Source organism: Pseudovirgaria hyperparasitica (genome assembly GCF_010093815.1).
Source record: "Pseudovirgaria hyperparasitica strain CBS 121739 unplaced genomic scaffold EJ05scaffold_5, whole genome shotgun sequence".
Classification (NCBI taxonomy): Eukaryota; Fungi; Ascomycota; class Dothideomycetes; order Acrospermales; family Acrospermaceae; genus Pseudovirgaria; species Pseudovirgaria hyperparasitica.
The window spans coordinates 389,614-412,728 of record NW_022985553.1 but is presented as its reverse complement, the minus strand read 5'-3'; the positions used below and the strand labels follow the sequence as shown (position 1 = coordinate 412,728).

At 37.5% G+C, this 23,115-nt stretch overlaps 2 protein-coding genes across 2 annotated transcripts; both read right to left on the bottom strand.

Annotated features, from left to right (window-relative positions):
* Positions 1-2,085: 2,085 nt before the first annotated feature.
* EJ05DRAFT_436735 (phosphatases II) lies at positions 2,086-3,015 on the bottom strand (the record flags this gene model as incomplete). Its single annotated transcript, XM_033741762.1, has 2 exons — positions 2,086-2,453; positions 2,724-3,015. The coding sequence occupies 2 exons, from the start codon at positions 3,013-3,015 to the stop codon at positions 2,086-2,088; spliced, it is 660 nt and encodes a 219-aa protein (XP_033602007.1).
* Positions 3,016-3,823: 808 nt separating this feature from the next.
* EJ05DRAFT_484500 (uncharacterized protein) lies at positions 3,824-5,100 on the bottom strand (the record flags this gene model as incomplete). The annotated part of the gene is made up of 7 exons (XM_033745350.1): positions 3,824-3,846; positions 3,937-4,182; positions 4,278-4,350; positions 4,428-4,468; positions 4,543-4,692; positions 4,810-4,848; positions 5,070-5,100. 7 exons carry the CDS (start codon positions 5,098-5,100, stop codon positions 3,824-3,826), a joined length of 603 nt encoding a protein of 200 aa, XP_033602006.1.
* Positions 5,101-23,115: the final 18,015 nt, after the last annotated feature.

The following is a 23,115-nucleotide window of genomic DNA, read 5'->3' as shown; positions in this document are numbered from 1 at the left end:
ACTTGCTGTTTGTGTGATATTGTATCAGCTGGCAAGGGTTGCTCTTCATTGTATTGAGTTCCAGTTCGTGTTGAGTTAGGCATCTAGGAGATGTTCCACCGGCGACCAGACGCGCAATGATTTCCACGGACATTCATACTTTAACTTAATATGCCAGGCGAGGAACGTGCGCGAGGTTGATGTATCACTATATACCGCGGAAAGGGTATGAACAAGGTTTATGATGACAAGCCTAGCTTATGAATACGGGTCGGTCGCATTTCTTGATCATCGAACTGTGTTTCTTGTAAGCAGTAAGTTTCGATCTGGTGGAGGAAACAGATTACTGCTAACACAAGTGGAAAGCCATCCTTTCCAAAGGTTGTTACACCAGATTATATGGGACAACCTAAGATCCCAGACCATTTAATATGACAAATGGCACGCAGCGAGGAATTAGGGTACGTCCCATTGCGCTGCCCATTAGACCGAGGGCGAGCCAGTGAAGATGGCATTCAAATATGCCAGCAGCAGCGTTATTATTATTAGCGTCGGCATCACCTCTGATCTTCGGGGACCTATAGCTATAGGTTTTCCACCGGTCTCATTTTCCAAAGGATCGCGGGAAGAAATCTTGTCCCGTGGCTCAGATGAGCTTGCACAGAAAAAACACCGACTCGTCATGAGTTGTTACCACTGGTTGCATTGTGAGAGATGTTCGTTCTGAGGTACTCGTAGCATGTCAGTTGAAGGTTGAACTAGACAACTAACACTGGACATCTCGCCATAAAGATATAAGGCAGACGTGTATGGTAACACGGGTGGGCTATACTGTAACGTCGCGGACAAGTTCCCTACAGACCATGCGAAGCACAAGCTTGGCGAGCTCTCAGCTTAAATGGATATTGCTGGAATTGGGAAAAGGTTGCGTCCGGATGCCACACGACGGGTCACCATTTGGATATCAACAAGAGTGACAAGTCTCGTTACAGGAATACCAGTATCGGTAGTAGAGACCAAAAAACAACGCAAATAAGACGCAGCTAAGCTTTACTGAGAGATGACAGATGCAACAGCAGCAGAATTGCGGTAACTGCAACACGACCGACCAATATACATAAGATGAGGGAGAATGAGAGAGACCGGTTCAGTTCGCCAAGTAGACCACGAGAGCCAACATCGAAAAGGAATCGAGGATATATCTAGCGAACCCGATGTATCTGTTGCGTGGGTGGCCCTCTCCTGTGGCAACAAAGCGAATGTTTGCCCGCGAGACTCACGCATGTCTAATTTTGCTTATGATTGTCCTCGATAGCGTTCGCACAAAAAGCCACCAAGATCTATCCGCGTTCATAAGGTGGTCTGGTTGAGCCCTTCCTGATCTAGGTCACCATGCATTCCATACAACCCGTCAATTGCATAATACCACTTTGTTCCAATTCCCATTTCGTTCCTTCACTTATCTCACTCCAGAGCACACGGCGATTCAAGCACAGGGAAAGCGAACACTTGACACCCGCATCGGCAGGTACATGATTGAAGAAATAGCCTCATAGTACCTGGCTAGTTGTGTGTCAGTACGTTCTCCGTCCGCATATCTCTGGAAGCCTTGGTTATACATCTTGCTGATATTACGGTCTCGCATTTCTTCATCACGGTCACATATTCTCGAGGATATAAAAGTGGGCGTCATTTTGTATAAAACATGAATTTGAGGTATGTAAGTCCAGCATTCGCTTCGAATACGGACGGTATCGCCAGAACGAGCATTTTGGTTCAAGTGGGTAGTCAAATGCTTCGCGTGATTAGTTCAAGAATGTTGCAATGCCAGTCTCGACTACCAGTCCCAGTATCTATAGCTCGAATCATCAAGAAAATGGACGACTGAATGCTCGAATCATCGTAGCCAACGTCACTCTTCGACCTGGTTGTAATGCTTTTCCATTCTTGCATTAATTGCAACAAGCTCATTTGCCTCATCATAACTCATCTCTGCAAAAACAGCTAATCTGGAAGATCGCAACGGTCGCTATCGGGACCTGATACCGTATTCGCTTTGAGAATAGCCTATTCGATGGCGTCTATGAAACACAAACCAAATATTATTTATTTAGTTGAGCTAGAGCGCACCGATAGTGAGCCTGTTGTCGGATGGATCCGCCCACTCGCATCCACACGAGTTTTTAGCCTCAAATCCTGAGCTAGGTATTCCTTATACTCTTTTTTATGTCTCGTGCGCTGATCGTCTTCCCAGATGCTGTATCCCATCTCTTCGTAGGCTTGTAATTGCCGCCTGAAGCCTGAATTGGGGTTGATACTGGTTTGCTGCTTGCAGTAATCAAGCACCGCACTGAATGACGTCCGAAACTTCTTCATCACATACGCCACAACTATTGTAGCCGATCTCGAGAGTCCCATTCTACAATGAACCAGAACATTGTTGCGCTCCGACTTCACGTATGTTTGTGAGTCATCTCGAATATCGGCTATTGGTACGAGTGGTGGCGTTTGCCGTTTGCCCGTAAGGAATGCTACTTGCCAATCGCTGGTCTCCTTGGCAGACTGTTGGATATCGTATTGATCCAGTCTCATGCGTATCTCGACCCATCTCATCGTGCGCTTATGATTGATTCTCCCGTCCCTATCGTAGTACTTCCTCAACAGACCATCACCCATTGTCTTTCTGATGTGGTTTTGTCTATCCAGATCCGCGAGCGTTTTGCGCGCCGGTTCCGCGTTCATACGATCGATCCAGTCGTATATTTCGTCAAAATGCTTCAGGAGATTCACGCTTCTGCTGTCACTCGCCCTGATGGATCGGTGTCGCTCGCCATGAATGAAGCTTGGGAGATTGGCCGCAAAGCGCGGTGCGTACAGAACATCCCCGTCATCGACGACGGATAATACGGCTGTGATGCCACTGGTGTATAGCACAGATTCGTCGGTGGCACAGTACAAGTTGCCGAGCCAGACTCCTGGCACGATCTGATTGAGCTTGACTTTTCCACCGTTTGGTGGTGATCCATTGGGAGCCATGATGACTTTCAGTCTCTGCTTGGAGCTCTGCGACCGTGGGAGGGGATCTCCCATAAGTGAAGGTGCAATTGTGGTCTGACACGCTTGGTAATGCAAAGAGTGTGGATAGGAGGGCGATGTGGAGGCGGAGAAGATATTCCACGGTCTGCGGGGGAAAGATGTGAATCAGTTCTGGGTCGCGCGTAAAAGAGCTTGATCTGAACTGGTGGAGGTAAACAATGATAGGCGACATAGTAAGTTTTCCTTCTTCCTCGCCACGCTATAGAACAGCTGACACCTGTGCACCACCCTCTGCATTAATCATGATTGCAGCGTCTTCGTGAGGATCTGTCTCTTCAATTCGCTATATACATGGAATTAGTCTTCTAGGGCCAGGATTTCGACTCCTCTTATACATACTACAGCACTTTAATTGCGGCTTCATAGCTCAAGTCACAGACTCGTCTCGTAGCCTAACGGCAACCAAGGACCGCGTCAAAATCATAACACGTCAGTACGGTCGAAAATATTGTAGTACACTTAATGGTCCTATTACTTCTATGTTTATTTCAGTGGTGGACAAACAGACAGCTATTGAGTGGCAGGGTCAAAGAGAATCATTGTTGCTTACACAGTGATTGGTTCAATGCTGTCAAAGACGTCAAAAGCGAAGATAGCACAGGACACAAGGCGAAAACTATCCATAAGATTTATCACGATCTCTTCGACGTAGATACTGACCATATCGCGGGGCTCACTTCCTGACTTAAAAATCTTCAACATCGGGAACAAAGGACACGACCACGAAAATTACAAAGGAGCGTATTAACTATAAGCTATTCCATTTATATCCTGCTCAAGATCTATAAGCTCTATGCTTCATGTATGGGAGATAGCTAGAGCTCATTTCGGAGCCTCCCTTTCAACTCGAGGAAAACTCACTGACATGCTCTTTTAGAACGACGACTTCCAAACCTCTCCACGCCGTCCAACAGCTCTCTACCTTCCCCATGACAAGATCTTCGGCGAAAGTCGTAATGATCATCCATTCGGTACTCAATAATACTCCACTCGGCACCGCACAGATCTCCATATCGATATTTAGAAAGATGACGTAGCCGGAGATGAAGACATCGATATCATTCTCACAATAACATTCTATTTCTCCGAGTCCTAACTCTCGAATGCCTATGAGTTAAAGATTCTCAAAGAGCTGTCAGATGGATTGAAGGCTAAGAGACGTGCTATTGCCAGCTGGAGTGTCGCACACAACGTAGTCTTACTGTGGCGGCAAGATAAAGAAAAAGAATGCGGTGCTATTGCCTGGTTCAGATCATGGTATTCGAAACCACTAGTCTTATGGATATGGTTTCTGTTGATAAAAATAGTATTGGAGATATCATATGGAGCTTGGAGTGCGAAGTTTCACTTACGTTGTCTTTGATGATGGGATGCTTCACTCGAAGTCCTTGGACTAGAAACAGTCGAAGGATGTCAGTGTAAGACATCTTAGCATACAAGTACCGCATCTCAACAGAATAAACTTACTGGAAAGGTCTTTTGTTATAATATCCATATCATGGCTGTGGATCCCGCCTCGCAAATTCGACGGACGATCCTTCCACTCGACTTGAGCGCGTGCTCCACACAGAACTTCTGATATAGACGTGTCCACCGAGGTCCCAGTAGGTTTCAAAGCTGGATATATCTCTCATTCGCCATTTTGCAGTAGCCACAGGGCAGATGTTGCATTCTTCGCAGACTGGAAAGGGGAAACTAGGTGGAACTCCGGCATCTTATTCTATAGGCGCCTACCTATCTCTGCGGCGCTTGAAGTATGACCTCTTTGCGAAGCTGGAAAGCATGGAGGTTCTCGGCTTTGAAGCCACTAAGTATCAGATAGCTATCATATAATACGATGCTCGTGCCTCTTAATATCGGCGTATCCGCCGCTTGTTATGTGTGAAGTAGTCAAAATGGCTTAGTTCTTTCCAGAGAACTGACAGTAGACCTAACGTCACAGTGTGATTTTAATATCACCATGAAACCTAAGCCGTTACCTAACGATTACCCACAGTTGCCAGATCCACCAGAGAGTCGAAGCATTCTGACTCATCTCCGGCGTTAGGGGCGAATTGGAGGCGAGCGCGAGCCAAAGCAATCGCAGCCGTTGCCTATTCGGGATACGACTCATCCGTCGATTTCCTAGAACCTGACGAGCTTGGCATTTACTAGTGTTCTTACACCCAATCTTTAATAGTTATTTCACCTCTCTACCTATATATAAAGGCCTATATTTAATAATATTTATATAGACTTATAGAGTAGAGTAAGGTAATTATTCCTATATAATTTTTAAGCTCTAAACTCTCTAATTAAGTCTATTATAAGAGGGTTTAGTTTCTTAGAGAAGAGGAAGAAGGTAGTTTTCCTAGAACCTAACGCGGTTTTCACACGGGCCCTCTTCTAAGAACCTTTTAAGATATCTCTCTATCTCTCTAAAGAGACTTTATTAGAATAAAATAAACTTATAGAAGGATAGATATATATCTAATTACTAAGTATAGCTACTTTTTAAAGCTCTTATCTTCTTAGAATAGATATAAAAGTAGAAAGAGCTCTAGGTAGATAGATAGGGGTAAGAACACGCGTATATAAGTTCTAGCTTATTAGGTTCTAGGAAAACGATAGATCTATCCGTAACTTTTTTAGCGTAACTCTTAGTACGTATTACATACGTAATACATACGTTTTTTTACCGGTACCTCTAATTCTTAGAATCTTATATTTTTCTAAATAGCTCTAGATTTAAGACTCTAGAAGATATTAAAAGATCCTATATACTTCTATTTATCTCTTAAGAATAGTTATTAAGTTCTTTTAAAGACTAAAGAATCTTAAAGAGATAGATAGTATTAAGGGTAGACCCTAGGTATACCTAACGCTAGTATACTATATCTATACTACTACTCTCTCCTTACTTAACGAAGCTTAGTAAGCCTCTTTTTAATAGCGTACTCTATTCTATATCTTAAGAAAGCTAAGTAGACTCCGGCTTCCTCCCTTATTAAACTTACTATATTCTATAAATACTCTTATATCTATATATACGTTATATTTCTATAATATTAAGTTTAATTCTATTTCGCTCTCTAAGTACTTTACTATAGACTTTAGAGATAATATATAGAGTAATACTAGGGGCGAGCCGGGCTAAGACCCGGGTCTAAATATAGGGTTATAAAGCGCCAAAGAGGCGATCTTTAATCTACTATAATACTAGTAAGCCCTTAAACGAGAGATCCTTACTATAAGAAACTAAGTCTTCTAGAATTAATTAAGCCCTACTTATAATAAACCTTCCTAGATAAGGGTGCGGCTTATCCCTAAAGTAGTCCATTCTATAGAGTATTCCGGCTTTTCTAAAGGTAAAGGGTACTTAGAAGGCTCTAAGAGATATAAGTAGGTTTATAGTAAGTATTAATAGAGTATAAATAGTAACTAGCTAGTAGGCGAGTAAAGTAGTAATTATATTTATAAGAATAGGGTTATTGGATAGTAGTGTAGTTAGATAGAATAATGGGGTGTATTCTATTATAGAACGAATTACTACCGAACCCTTTCGGTAGGAATCCGAGAGTATATATATAAAGGGACGCCGATCTATCTAGTACGTAACTATTTACCGCCCTTTACGTTACCTTCTAACCCTATTAGCTAAGGTATATATAGGTCGGGTTCTATCTAAGACTAAGTCCTAATAATTATCCCTTCCCTCTAGGAAGCTACCCTTAGCGACCTAGATCGTTATCTATCTCTATATCCCTATTCTAAGTCTTATAAGACCTTAGTTATTCTCTACGCTTCGTCTTAGATACTTACTAATATTCACTAATCTAAGATTTATATAAGCGTTTTCCTAATAAACTAAATTTTATCTATCTTAACTTCTTATATAGGTAAGATTACCTAATTAGGCCTAGCGTATTATGTAATATAATTAGATAAGCCCGGGTACTACCTATATTAAAATCTTTTCTTAGAAATATTCCTTTCTTTAAAAAACTTCTTAACTCTTTATAGAGTTTTTTAGATTATTAGGTATATCATCTAATCCTTATAGACATAGATTTATATAGATTTACTATAATTTAGTACGATTTACGCATTTTACTAATTTTCGTACTATTCTTAGCTAGTAATAATATAATTTATAATAATCTATATAAATTAATAATAATCTTAATATAGTTTCCCGAAATCTTAACGCTCTAAAGTAATCGGCGCGGAAATAGGCGCCTTCGAATAATCCCTATCTTATATACGTTACTAATATATCGAAAGCTATTAATCTACCCCGACCTAGGCCGGGCTCTAATAATCTAGCTATATATTATTATAGTTATTACTTTCCGTCGTATATTACTCACGGTAGTACTAAATCTATAATATATAGTACTTATATAACTAAGAAGCGTTATTACTTATAGGTATTTAAGTAAGTTCGAAGAACTTTATATAGATTTACTTATATTAGTATAGATTACTACTAGGCCTCTAGTAACCCCTACTAATAAGGAGCGTGGTACTACTAATTATAACGCCTTAGAGAAGGCTTTCTATAAGCTATATATCTAAGGTAAGGGTTACGCCTAGGAGTACGATTCTAATAAGATCTATAAGGATTTATCGGAATCTACTATAGCTATTATTACCGCGATTACTAGGTAATATTATTTTTCTTAAATTATTATAGATTCTTACTAATATATATTAATCTCTATAATAGTACTAAAATCTCTACTACTTCGGACTTCTTTCTATATACCAGCGATATTAGAATTCCTAGAAAAGGTTCTAGTAAAAAGGCTAAGGTTCCTTCCTCGCGCGTGCTAAAGAGCTATAAATTTAGGGAAGATAGCTCTAATCTAGAAGTTTCTATACTAAAGGTATATAGTTCTATACCGATCGTTAAATCTTTTCACTAATTTATATAATTCTTAGCGTGCCTACACCGGTCCGTCCCTCTCCGTTCTAGGTCCCGCTACTCTATAGGTTTCTATAGAGGAGTTTATAGCTATAAGGCGCGCTATATAGAATTTATAGCGTCGGAACGAAAGGCTAGAGACTTATATTATAAAGCTCTATACTATACTAAATAAGAACTAGCGGAAGGAATTAGATATAACCATCGCGGTAATTAGTACTTCTACTCCTACTCCGACTTAATCGGTTTAGATCTATACTAATTAGTACTAATATATCTCTTTTATCTAGCGTTTTTGGTTTTTCGGTTTTAATTTTAAAGCGATCTTACTTCTTCTAGATAGATTAGTATAAGTTTATATAGATCTATATAGATCTTTATATTTTCTTTTAGCTTTCTTAATTTTATCTTTCTTTAATAATAACTTCTTTAATCTCTTTAGTAATCTATACCGATCTATACCGATCGGCACCGACTTTCAATGTCTATTTCTCTTAGTAAATTATTTTTCTAAGTCTCTTTTTTAGTTAAATTTTTAAAGTTCTAAGTTTGAACTTTCTAAGGAAGTTCCTTAATTCCTTAGAATGTTTTAAAGATCTATATCTCTTTTACCTTCTTTCTTTTAGGCGGCCGTCCTTAGCGCTAAACTATACTAAAAAATATCGAATCGCTATACTTTAGTATAATTCTCTACGATTCCGCGGCTTCCTTTACTAATTACTACTTATATACTAATATCGCTACTTTACTAATATTTATTATAGGTTCCTAAGTATCTTTATTAGAATTATATCCTTTCTAATGAATTTTATATAGCCACGTGCTATCTTCGGCGCGTTACTAGCTAAGTATCTACTTAACTTCGTAGATATCTATACCTTCTTATATAACTACTTTATATCGTATCTATTCGGAATGATCCGGTAATAATAAGACATAAAATGGCTCGAGAAGCGTAATATAGAATATATTATATATCTTTAACGTAGAAGGGAGTTATAACTCGTACGCCTAGTTATTAATTACACGAGTAATCTTATATAGATCTATTATTATATAGTTAAGCTTCTTCTTTAGCCTAATACTATGAATATTCTTACTATTTAGTAAAACTTTATCCCTAACATTAAAGATTATAGGTTTTCTACCCTTATTATAGTACGATTTACTATAATTCATAGTATCTTATAGTAACTTTATAACGCTTCTTTACGTTTAGAATAGTTCTATAGTAATTTCTATTACTTTAACGTTAGGTCGTTCTACTTTAAACTAAGTCTCTAAGAACTATATATTATAGTTCCGACCGAAGTTTACTTTAAATAGACTTACGTGGGTTAACGTATATCGGCTGTTATTATACACGAATTCCGCGATATAGACTAACCTTATCTAGTTATCCTACTTATAGTTATAATATACGCGTAAATACGCCTCGACTATCTAATTCTACCGCTCCGTCTATCTATCTATTTATAGATAGAACGTAGTACTAAGTTTCCGCTTAATTCCTAGCGTATAGTAGAAATCCTTCTAAAATTTAGACGTTATCTACGGACCTCTATCTAAAACTATACTATTTAGTATACTATAGAGCCGGACTACGTTACGGAGTAGTATATCTATAAGATCCGGTACTTAGATTATCTTCCTTATAGGGATATAGTATAATATCTTTATAAATCTATCTAGAACTATAAGTAAACTATTATAAATATACCTAGAACACTTACTTAGGGGTAGATCTATAATAAAATCTATTAATAATTCCTTCTATACCTTCTTTAGCATAGGTAATAGCCTTAATTCGCTATATAGTAAGTATCTATATACTTTCGTATGCTGGTAAACGTTATACGTTTTTATATAGTCTTTTATATATTTATAAAGACCCAGCTAGTCATACGTCCTTCGGATTAAATCGACCGTCCTTATAACGCTAAAGTGCTCTACTAACGCGTAATCGTGCTATTCCCTTAAAATATTAATTTATAAGCCGCCTTCCGGCATGTTAGGACGGGAACTATAATAGACCTATATGGACTATTCTAATCCATGCAGCCACGTAGTGGCCAGAGCTGGGTTGAGTCAGCTAAGTTAAGCGAGGTTACTATATAAGTAGACCGTATAAACCGATTCCTACTCGTTAGGAATTAACCTTATATAAGAGTAAGATTACTTTATAAATACATTCCTATATCTCTCTATAAACTATTAGACTACTATCCTACGTCTTTACTCTTTATATTTTAATTCCTCTCTATATAGTACGACGGTAGCTTATAGAGATAGCTCCTACTACGCGCTATAATACCCGTGGCACTACCTTATACGAGAGACTCTCTCTAAATCTAAACGAAGAGAATAGTCTCCCTACGACCACCTCTACTAATAAGTATACTCTATAGGCCATTATACTAATAACTAGTACGGTATTCCGTATAACCGTGGAAGATTACCTAGATAATAATGAAGGAGTCTATTATACTCTATCGTGGTCTAGTTTATACTATACTAGACCCATCCTTACTATAAGACTAGACCCTATTAACGTTAACGAATTAATTCGTTAGAACTAACTAACGTTAACCACGCCTTACGACGACGTATATACTAAGCTACACGCGAAGAGGTAGCGTTAGGCTTAGCTCGAGTAGTAACTTCGCGAACTTAATAAAGCGTAAGAATAAACCGCTAGACTCGAAGCCGTACTACGCGCTTTAGTACTAGTAGTAACTAACCTATACTAATATGGACTAACTTAAGCCGAAATAGTCTAACTAAGTCTATTACTATCCTAGTTGCCTCAGCCTAAGAAACTACCTTACTTTAACGGTAAAACCAGAAGGAGCTTTCACGAATGGGCTTACTAGTATAGCCGATTCTTCCACCTATTCACGAACGATAGTAATAAGATTAGGTTCGCATAGAACTACCTAGACCTAACGCTATCTAAACGTTAGATAGCATATCGAATTAAATACCCTAAGGATACGTATAACTAGGACACGTTCACCGAATTCCTTCTTTAATACTTCGGTAATAGAGCCGAGCGACGCGAATAGGCTTAGAGCTATATCTTTAAGACTTAATAGCGAGAGAGATAATCCCCGTTATAACTCCTTAAATACCTCCGACCTCTTTAGAGAGAAGCTAAGGAAGATCGCATGGTTCAATAATATAATAACTTTAAAAGGTCCCTTAACCCGAGCGTAAAGGAACGTATCGACCTTATAACGTCTATCCCTACTAACCTTTAGGCACTCGCGAATCTCATAGAACGATATTAGCATATAATAAATAACCAACGTCGTATAGGCGCATGACTATCCCTATTAATCTAATCCGATACGAAATCATCTAAAGAGGACCGGTTTAGTAATAGATCGCGCGGAATACCTTATAGGCGCTACTACTCTACGAACTCGAGAAGACGAGGCCCGTACCGCGGATCCTTCCACTAGTCGATATATTAAGACGCGAGAAACGACTCGTATAAACGACCTAAAGTCACCTACTATACCTATAGTAGAATAGGCTATATAGTACCCGAGTACCGCTTAGGGAAACCACCGAATACTAATATAGATACTAAGTTAGTTATATACTATAAGTACTAGTAGCTAGAATATATCGCGCCTAACTACCCGGTATATAATATAAAAAACTAACTACCTATAAGGAACCCTCGCGACTTATAGGCGCAACTAAAATAGAGGGATAACTAGCTAACTAGTATATTAAACTATAGGCTAGGCCCATTAAGGTCTCTCGTGGATAACATTAGACCGTAATACTCGATAGCGGTTTAGCTACTAACATTATATCGACTTAACGAGCACGAGAACTTAATATCGATATTTAAGTACTAATAGATACTACCTTCTATGGTATCGATAGTCCTATTAAATCGTAGGGTATCTATACTATTAAATACGGTATCTAGGATAGCGGGGGGAAGTAGAAACCCTACTACTTAACCTTCATCGTAGTAGATAGTCCCTTTAATATGATCCTCGGTATACCGTAGCTTAAAAAATATAACCCGAAACTAGACTTCATCTAGAAAACAGCTGGCTAGCGCATGTACCCACTATAATAGAACCTAGTATAGCTAGTCGACGACGAATAATTCCAGAAGGACTACGAAAAGGTAATCTCCGCTATCTATATCCTCTTACTTACTTAAAATAGAGAGCTTAGTATTAAAGTAGACGAAAACCTACTATATTAGTATAAAATATACTAACATATCGCGTTAGCGATCGACTCGTCCGAATTACCTTAACACCAATCTACCGACCTTACTATTAATCTTAAAGACGGTTAATAACCCCTACACGGACCCATATACCCTCTATTAGAACCCGAGCTATAGGTCCTCCGAGAATATATCGAAAAGAACCTTACGCGAGAATAGATTAGGCCTAGTATATCCCTAGCCGGAGCTCTAATCCTCTTTATAAAGAAGAAGAATAGGAGTCTCCGTCTATATATCGACTACCGTAGCCTAAATAATATCACGCGAAAGAATCATTATCTACTACCTCTTATCTCCGAGTCTATTAATAGACTAGAGCGCATGAAGATCTTTACCAAGCTCGATCTACGCGATGCCTACTACCGCCTACGTATTAAGAAGGGCGATAAGTGGAAAACGGCGTTTAGGACCCGTTATAGACACTTCGAGTACATAGTAGTCCCTTTTAGACTAACTAACGCGCTAGGAACCTTCTAAGCGTATATTAATAACGCGCTAGTAGGCCTACTCGATATGACGTGCATTATATACCTCGATAACATCCTTATCTTCTCTAATAACGAAGAAGAATACATCTAGCATATACGCGTAGTTCTAGATAGACTAGAAAAACATAAGCTATATATTAAGCTATCTAAATACGAGTTCCACTAGGACCACGTTAACTTCCTTAGCTTTATTATTACTAATTAAGGTATAACCATAGAAAGGGATAGGGTCGCTACTATCGTGGACTAGCCTAAACTAAAATCGGTTCGAGATATATATGTCTTTATTAGATTCGCTAATTACTACCGAAAATTCGTTAAGCATTTCTCCCGGCTAGTAGCACCGCTTAACGCGCGTACTACTACTATAGATTCGTCTATTACGGTCCGTGGTAGACAGAAATAGCATAATATTAAATTATAGCCTATAGAATTATCAGAAGGCAAAAGGGCCTCCTTCGAGAAAATCAAAGAGGCATTTATAACTACCCTATTACTGGTATACTTTAACCTAACCAAACCTATCCGCGTCGAAACCGACGCGTTAGAATTTATAATCTTAGATATTCTCTCCTAGCCTAGACTAACTAAGTCTAAAAAGGTCTAATGGTATCTAGTTACGTTCTTCTCACGTAAAATGGTCGATATTAAGACTAGATACACTATCTATAACTAAGAGCTACTAGTAATAGTAGAGTCGTTTAAACAGTGGCGATATTATCTTAAAGGTGCCATGCATGACGTCGAGTTACTAACTAATTACTATAACTTAAAGGGGTTTATAAGCACGACGGTTTTAAACCGTTAATAGGTCCGATAGGCTAAGTAGCTTACAAACTTTCACTTTATAATCTACTATCGATCTAGAAGTATAAACCTAGCTAATAGAATGTTAAGAAGACCTAACTATAAAGAAGGCGCCTAGGATTATAGTAGCTATAGGGTCCTAGAGTAGCTATAGGCCCAACTCTTAAGGACGAGGTTGGATTTTAAGTTATTAGGCGATTAGCGAGATGCTAACGTTAATGCCGGTAATCGAATCTCTAAGACTAAAGCCGGTGACTAAAGACGCGGTACCGAAGTCCCTAGTAGGCCGTTTATTAGCGCTATTAGGAAGGGTGATAATGCCTAGCGTGAATATCTAATTAACCTCACCTAGTTAATCGTAGATCTATAGAAGATAGACCCGATAGTTTTAAAGTTACGTAAAATATAGTAAGATAGATTATTATAGACTAAAGTGGACTATAAGTAGACCTTCGTGGACGGCTTACTTTACTACGATAGAAAGTACTATATACCGATAGATAACACGCGATTTAATATAGTTAGCTAATACCATAACGCTAACCTAGTAGGATACTTTAGGTATGTACGTACCCTAAGCTTAATTCGTTAGTACTATTTTTAGGAAGATATACCTAAGTACGTTAAAGAATAGATAGCTACTTATCCGATTTATTAAAGAACGAAGGCCCCTAGACATAAGCTATATAGGAATTTATAGCCTCTTTTAGCCCCCCTCTTTATATAGAAAGATATTACTATAGACTTTATAGTTAACTTATCTCTAAGCGAGATACTTAGGATAAGTTATAATTCTATTCTTATTATTATAGATAGACTTATAAAGATATCTAGGTATATCCCGGTATAGAAGACGATTACATCTAAAGAACTAGCGTAGGTGTTCTAGAACGAGATTATTAAGGTCCATAGTATACTAAAAAGGATCGTTATAGACCGAGGAAGTACCTTCACGTCCAAATTCTAGATATTATTCTACGAAATAGTAAGTATAAATAGAAATATATCTATAGTATTTCATCCTTAGACGGATAGCTAGATAGAGCGATAGAACTAGACGCTCGAGGCCTACCTACGCGTATTCTATAATTTCGAGTAGGACGACTAGGCCTTCCTACTAAGTATAGTAGAGTTCGTATATAATAATAGTTATTATAGTACGATAGGTATTATATCTTTCTAGGCGAACCTCGGACGCAGTCTAAGGATAGGTTTTAAGCCTTAGACGGTCTAATTTAATCGAATAATAGACGTGAACGTCCACGCTTAGAAATTAGCGATTAAAATCTTCGAAACCGCACGTAACTATCGCGCTATAATCTAATAAGTAAACGACTCGTATACGAAGTACTATAATAGGTTAACTAAGGATTAGACGTACGAGGAGGGCGACGAGGTCCTTCTTAACATCTATAACATACGAACATCGCGAGTAAATAAGAAGCTCGATTATAAAATAGCTAGTCCCTTCCGAATTAAACGTTATATTAGTATAAGAGCCTACGAGCTCGACTTAGGAAGCGATATAAGAATCTATAAGGTGTTCCACGTCTTACTACTCGAAAGATTTCGACCTAACGTGTATGGCCGCACGAACGTGTAGTTACACTCTATTATACCCTAAGATAGACTAGATATGTTCGAAGTGGACTATATTATCGAACATAGGATTAATAAAGACGGTGTTTAGAAATATAGAATCCGTTAGAAGGACTACACTAAGGACGAGGATACCTAGGAACTAGTAGTATATATCTTAAGTTCTATAATAGCTGCGTATAAGTAAAAGATGTAGAATAGTATATTATTAATATAAGTATAGCGACGTTACGGTTATTGTAAAAAGAAGAAGGATACCGTAGAGAACGAAGTACCAAACTAGGAAATCTAGACGCGCACTAGGAAAACTCTATATAGCAGCCCTATAATTTAAGCGTCGCACGGTTACTAGACGCGAAGAAAGCGTAAACAACCATTTTAGGAACGCGACGCGATATACTATAATAGAATAACATAGAAGAGTCTAGAATGGACCAACACGGACCATTATACATAAGAAAAACATAGGACTAAGAACCTAAAAAAAGGTACCCCACCATAGAATTAAACTCTTAACACGAAATATAAAAGGTTAGAGTACCCGAACTAATAACTACTAGGCCACTGGTTCGGGTGCTCTAATGGAATTTATAGAGATAAACTAATTTATATACGGTGCCCACACTTAGGTGACTTAAGGAAAATTAGAATGTAGAAACCGATAGTCATAAGCTAAGCGAGCGCACACATAATATCGTTAAGTTAAGAATTAAATTACTAGAAACTAGCTAACGGGTATCTAAACGATCTAAAAAGGACTAAAACGGATAAAAGCCAGGTAAACAGAGCTGGCGCGCACCACCTATAGCAGATCTAGAATATATAGAGCCAGGTATAGAGCTAATACATAGAGCTAGAACTATAGAGCTACTCCTCTATCTTATTATCCGTCCTAACCTCTAGTATAGTTCTCTCTAACTACACGATATAGCGGCGGAGGACGACGACCTTAGCCTCTAGAGTAATAACCTAATCCATTAGAGCCTAGAGGGAAGAGCCTTAAGCGCCGGAGCGTAGCGACTAGGTCTAAAGTTAGCTAATATAATCTAGAATAATCTAGAAGGGAATATATACCCTCTTACGAGGCGACTTAGAGGGAGAAATAGTAGACCTCTTATAAGATCCGTTAGTAGCGTAAGACGGATAGGGGGGGATAGAGCGAATCCTCTCTACGGCCTCTATAGCTAGGATAGACTCTCTAGAATAGGTAGCCTAGGCGCTAGGGATCTCGCGGCGGCTAGAAAAATCAATAGGTGTTAAAAATAATTAACGTGCTTACAACTTATACTTTAATAACCTCTAGGAAGAGCTTATAGCGCTCCCTAAACTCCCTCTATATAGTAGGTAGGCGGCTATAAGGACCCCCGAGGGTCTCGCGGACGCGAAGGTCGTTATATATATCTTATATATATATAGGAACCTAAGAATGTATTAGCGCGGACCACTTTAGATTACACTAGATTAAGATAGCCTATTATACTTACCTATAGACAAGTCTTACTAGTTACGGTATAGCGGCGGTAGCGGGTAGATAGAGTAAAAATAGGGTGTATAGGCCCATCGCGGTTAGTAGAGTAGTAGCTAATGCTAGAGTTAGAGCGAAAGAGATATTTAGAGCCGGCCGCATAGCCCTTAATATACTTATAGTATATTAAACCGTAGTTCGCCGTTTTTCTATGGCGTAAACCACGACTACGTTTAGTATCCTCGGCGACCTAGGCCTTATTATTAGTAGGCTAGGGTTTAGAGCGAATATTAAGGTCCTAAAAGGACCTAGAGTAATTAAATTAGTCTATGTTAGACCGGAAGGAAGAGCGGCGAGGCGGCGGCGTGGGTAAGCGCGAGGGCTCGCGATTATCATCTATAACGAGATCTTCTTTATTCTCTAGAGGAGGTAGAGTAGGCGGCGTGTACTTTAGAGCGAGAGGGGAACCTACGACTACTTCATCCATAAGTTTAGTACTAGAATTACCTAGATTAGAGCGACTAGTAGCTATATTAGTAGTAGAGGTAGTAGTAGTAGTAGCCCTCGCTACTCTCTTCTCCGACTTAGAGCGCGCCTTTATACCACCGCGATAGGTAGGCTTCTTAGCCGGCGTGGCCGGGGAGGAGGCGATACCTTTAGAGCGAGTCTTACGAGAGGAGGAGGCAGGCTTAGAGATAGGACTAGTATTAGACATCTATATATATACGTTAGCTAGAGATCTAAGGAAGGAATATTCGTCTACCCTTAACGGCGATTAATAAAGCTAAATTAGTGACCGTAATAACGCGAATGGGTCATATTAGACCGGTTCTAATAAGAATAGACTACTATAGACCCTTCTAAACCTAAACTAGGAAAGATAGTATATGAATTAACGACTTACCTTAAGAGCGAGATAGATATACTAGAGAATAAAATTAAAGGCGAGCGGAGCTAAATATATACTTAACTAAAGTAGTAATTACGTGTCCTAGGTAGTAGCCACGAAGCAAGGGATGAGCGCGTGCATGAACTAGTAAAAGTAAACTAGAATCTCGAGTTCACCTATATTAAGGATAGTTATAACGTTATAGAAACTTAGTTACGGATATATAGATACACGATAGATTATAGAGACTTAGAATTATATATACTTAAGTGCTTCGGGGCGAAGCATAAAAAGAAGAAGGATATTATTAGGACGGGAACTATAATAGATCTATATGGACTATTCTAATCCATGTAGCCACGTAGTGGCCAGAGCTGGGTTAAGTTAGCTAAGTTAAGCGAGGTCACTATATAAGTAGACCGCATAAACCGATTCCTGCTTATTAGGAATCAACCTCGTATGAGAGTAAGATTACTCTATAAATACATTCCTATGTCTCTCTATGAACTATTAGACTACTATTCTACGTCTTTACTCTTTATACGGCACGTAGAGTCGGCCTTAGAAGTAGATCGCGTCCGATCGTCGTTCCTACCTTAATAACCATAGCGGATCTATAGCGCTTCCTTTTATACTTATAACTTTCTTTACTAATATATCGGAATTCTAGGTAGATTTAATTAAGTCTTCGAGGGTTTTCTTAGTTTCTTAGACATTTATTTAGATTACTTAATACCCGCTCTAATTCCCGCGGAGAATCGCCGAAAGTATCCTAGCTTCTAGTATTCTATTAGATAGCTAGTCTTATAGTGTCTAAAGTATAGTATAGTCTAACTTATACCGACTATCTACGTTATTCTATAACGATTTCTTATAATCTTTATACCGTGATAGAGGATTAGCTTTATTCTCTCTTCTAGCTTTATATAAGATTTTAAAGTTAAATATTAATATCTACTTAGCCTAACATACTTATCGGCGATTAAGGACCTTAGTCGATATAAAGTAATATAGATTTACGTGATCCGATAATAATTTAATCTAATATATAGAGCCTTCTAAATAATATCGCTATTACTTAAAACTCTTAATAATTATAAGTAGTTTCTAGTCGTGCGTGTTATAACGCGTCTCTATATCCGCTATTTTACGGGAAAAGAAAGCGACCGGGTACCATTACACCTTATCTTTCGTATCTTTATACGGTTAACTAATAATTCTAGTAATTACGAATCCTAACGCGTTAGTTTTAACCTAAATATACTTCTTAGAATCGAAATACCTAAGAATCGGCGTAGTTATAAAGTAATTCTTTAACGATCGGAACATATCTTACGCTTCCGCCGTTAACTATATCTCGACCGACTTAGCTTTACGCTATACTCGCCTACCTATAGGGATTTTACCGCTATTCTCTATAAGCTTATTAAGCGGCGCCGTAATTTATAAGAAGCCTATAATGAATTTACGATAATAGTTCACGAAACCTATAAATATTCTAATTTAACGTATAGTAGTAGGTTCTAGCCATTCTATAATGGTCTTTACACGCTCCGGCTCTATTTTTAGACCGCTATATATTATAATAAAGCCGAGAAACCCAACTTCTTATTAGTAAAACTTATATTTAGATAATTTTACGTAGAGTTTATACTACCTTAGACGATTTAGCATTAATTTCACGTGTCCTTTATAATTCTACATACTATTAGAGTAAATTAGTATATTATTAAGATAAACTACGTAAATCACGTTAAGTAATCCTACGAGTATAGTATTAATATATCCTTAAAACGCTTCTAGCGCATTTATTAGCCCGAATGGTATAATAGTATACTTAAAATAACTATATCTAGTCTAAAATGCGGTTTTCTACTTATCTCCGCGACGAATTCGAAGCCGGTAATATATATCTTATAAATCTAGCTTCGTAAAGTACTTTACCTTCGTTAATTAATCTAAAGATTTACTAACTAGCGGTAATAGATAACGATTCTTCTTAGTTACTATATTTAGTACCTAATAGTTAACGTATAGACGTAAACTTCCGTCTTTCTTCTTCACGAAGAGCATAGGTACGCCGGCCGATAACGTACTACGACGTATCTAGCCTCTTTTAAGGTATTCTTTAATATATTTACGAAGAACTTTAAGTTCTAGTCTTAAAAGTAGATAAAGTAGGCTATAAGGGACGTCTACTCCCTCTTTAAGCTCGATCTTTAGCTTATATAGCCCGTGATTAGAGAGAAGTAACGCATCTTCTACCGAAAATATATCCGTATACTACGAATATACGTCGGGTAGCGTGTCTTTACCCCGATTATTACTATCGTCCTCGTCTTTATTAACGATCGATAAGAACGTAAGATAGATTAGCGATAATTAGGTCCGCACGGTAAGGTTCTATACCTCCTTACTAATAGTTACGACTTACTAGTATAATTTACTATAGTATTATTAGAACGTTAATATCTTCTTCTAAAAATTAAGGATAGGGTTTAGGCGTCTAAGCTAAGGTATCCCTAGAATCATATTCTATTAGCTAATATTAGCTATAATAAATTTATTAGATATCTACTATTTTATTATCTTCGAGTTATGAACTTCGTAATTCATTATAGCTTTACCTAAAGTTCTAACTTCATGTCTATTAACTACGATAGTTCGGCTAACTTTACTAAGATCATATAATAATCTATACTCCTTTACGAGAATCGACGAAATATAGTTATCTTCTATACTAGTATCCACGAGGGCCTATATAGTTTTATTACCATTTACTATAGGTAATAATACTTTTAGTAATATTAGGTCTTTACTCGCCGGAAGGCGCTATAGCTCCTTCTAAGTATATATAATTTAGCTAAGGACGCGGTTAGGTCTCGTGTACTAGCCTATTCTTTTTTCGGATTCTTATAGTTAGGCGAAATATATTCTATTTCTCTATACTTATAGTAACGAAGTGCGCTATAATTCTACTATTTTATAATAGGCGTTATATTTAAGTCTATACCTTATTCTTTTCCGTGTTAAGAAGTACCGCCTTAATTATTTCGGTGTCCTCTTAACGCGTTTCTACCCCGATTTATGCTCTTCTAGTGTTAATCGCGGTAAGGTTACTCTTAATCGAACGTATTTAATCGACCTCGTTTCTAACCCGTATAGGGTTCGTCGGTTTTACCTAGAGAGCCGCGTTCCTTAAGGATGCGGTAGTATTTATTAGCTTTCTCCTCTAATTCGTATAGATAGTTAAAACTTAATAATACTATTCCTAGTCTTTCGCGGATTAATAGAAGTAGTACTTCGCGAAACTAGAATATATAAATATTTTCCTATAGCGTAGGGATATTATTCTATAGGTTTTAGAGGTATTATAGTAGTTAAGTAGGTGTCTAGTTCGGTCGTTATGCTACGCTTCTTAACTTAGATAGTACCTTTCTTTTATATTCTCTATCCGTTCTAAGGGTGTTTAATATAAATATAGCTAAATGTTTCTAGGTTATCGTAGATAGTAGCTATACTTCCTTCTATCTATCCTATTAATCGCGGGATTATAAGTCTAGGTATCGTTCTCCGAATAAAATACGTTATACTTTAGTAGAAAAGAGTAGAGGGTTATCGAGGAAGTACTTTTCGTAGTCTCTCTTCTAGTCTTTCTACTCCTTTTAGTTCTTCTCTATAAATATAGTCGGGTCTTTAGGTTTCGGTATACCTAGGGAAGGAGTAGGGTAAATCGGTAATAAAGCGGCTGGGTATATAGTAGATTATCACAACTCTAATGGTAGGTAAACTAATTCCGCCTGAATTAGTATAGGAAGTCGTCCACCTACTATTATTCGGCGTAGTTCTTTAAGAGACTCCTTAAGTTCTCGTCTCTTTACGAGGAGTTTCGCGCGTTCTATCTATTCTTTAAGGGTTTAAATCTCTTAAGCCTAATTCGTGACGTATTCCTAAAGTTTGGTGATGGTTTATTATAATACCTTGCGTGGCTCCGCCACGACTCGTTATCCGGCTTTATATTATTAGAAGTTACTCGGTGTATCTACTATTTCTTCGTCTAAAAGCTCCGTGATTCGGTCTAATATTTCTACTTCTTAGTTAGAAACGGCTAGGATTAATACCGATTATAGAGGATCCCTATTATTTAATATAGTATTACTTATCCCTATAGTAGATCGTATCGACCTTCTCGGTTCTAGTTAGACTATCTTAACTATAGTACTATATAGGGAGTAATTCGAATGTAAGAATAGGGTTATTAGATAGTAGTATAGTTAGATAGAATAATAGAGTGTATTCTATTATAGAACAAATTACTACCGAACCCTTTTAGTAGGAATCCGAGAGTATATATATAAAGGGACGCCGATCTATCTAGTACGTGACTATTTACCGCCCTTCACGTTACCTCCTAACCCTGTTAGCTAAGGTACGTATAGGTCGGGTCCTACCTAAGGCTAAGTCCTAATAATATTAGTATAAGTTTAAATTAATTACTATAGAACTATCTCTAGAGGTTAGGTCTAAAGGGTCTATATAGTTCTACTAAGGTCCTCTAATCGGAATACTTATTCTAAGTATTTAGAGTGTTACTTAGAATACTAATATTCTATTTCTAATTACTATATAGGTTACTTAGAATACCTATTCTAAGTATCTATAATTAGCTCTTCCTATAGGTATCTATCTTAGCCTTAGATTACTATCTAAGGCTACCTATTATATTATAGGCACCTCTCCTATATACTATACTACCTCTTACGCCACTTATACTAGAGTCTATATATCCTTCTATAGCTCTAGCTAGTAATTTATTATATAATACCTCTCCTAAGGTACTTTATCCTAAAGTACTTCCGTAGTTACTTATAAGTAGAGGGTTATTCTAATTTTCTTTGGTAAGGAGCCCTTCTTCCTTTTCTTCTATTATATCTAGAGTTATAAAATTAGTTAAGTCTCCTAAATCTAATCCGGCGAAACAGAGAGTTACTTTATCTATTTTAATTAATTATAAAGGTAATAAAATACCTTTCCCTTACTCGTTCTATAAGAAATATAGTTTAACTTATAGGGCGGTATTCGTGAAGTCTAATAAGTATTTAGAGTATATTTAGCGGGGTCGCTCAGTAAGTAAGTATAGGATTAAGACTTTAAGTAAATTATCTTATAAGTTCCCTTTCCTCTTATTAGGGCTAGTAAGTAATATTTCTAGACGAGAAGATTTATTTTAAAAAGGCTTATCTTAAGTTAGAGAAAGAATATATAGCCGCTACTTAGCGAAAAGCTTAGTAGGATACTTAGACCGCCTTTACGCGTCTAGAGCGTCTAGAGAAATAGTAGAAGCTATTAGAGTATCGTTAAAATAATATACTTTATTAGAATCTATTAATAATAGACCTTAAGAAGGAGAAGAAGCGACTCGAATAATAACGGAGAGTTACTATTAAGGAGGTTCCGAATTCTCCCTTAGATTTTAACGATTCTTAGCTTAGTATAGAGAACTAGGCGAATCTAGGTTTATTTAATAGAACTTCTATAATAGTTACTAGTAGTTTATTAAATATTCCCTAGGTTTCTAAGTATTTAATTCGTGTCCGTAGCCCTTCTATTTAATTAGGTATTCTA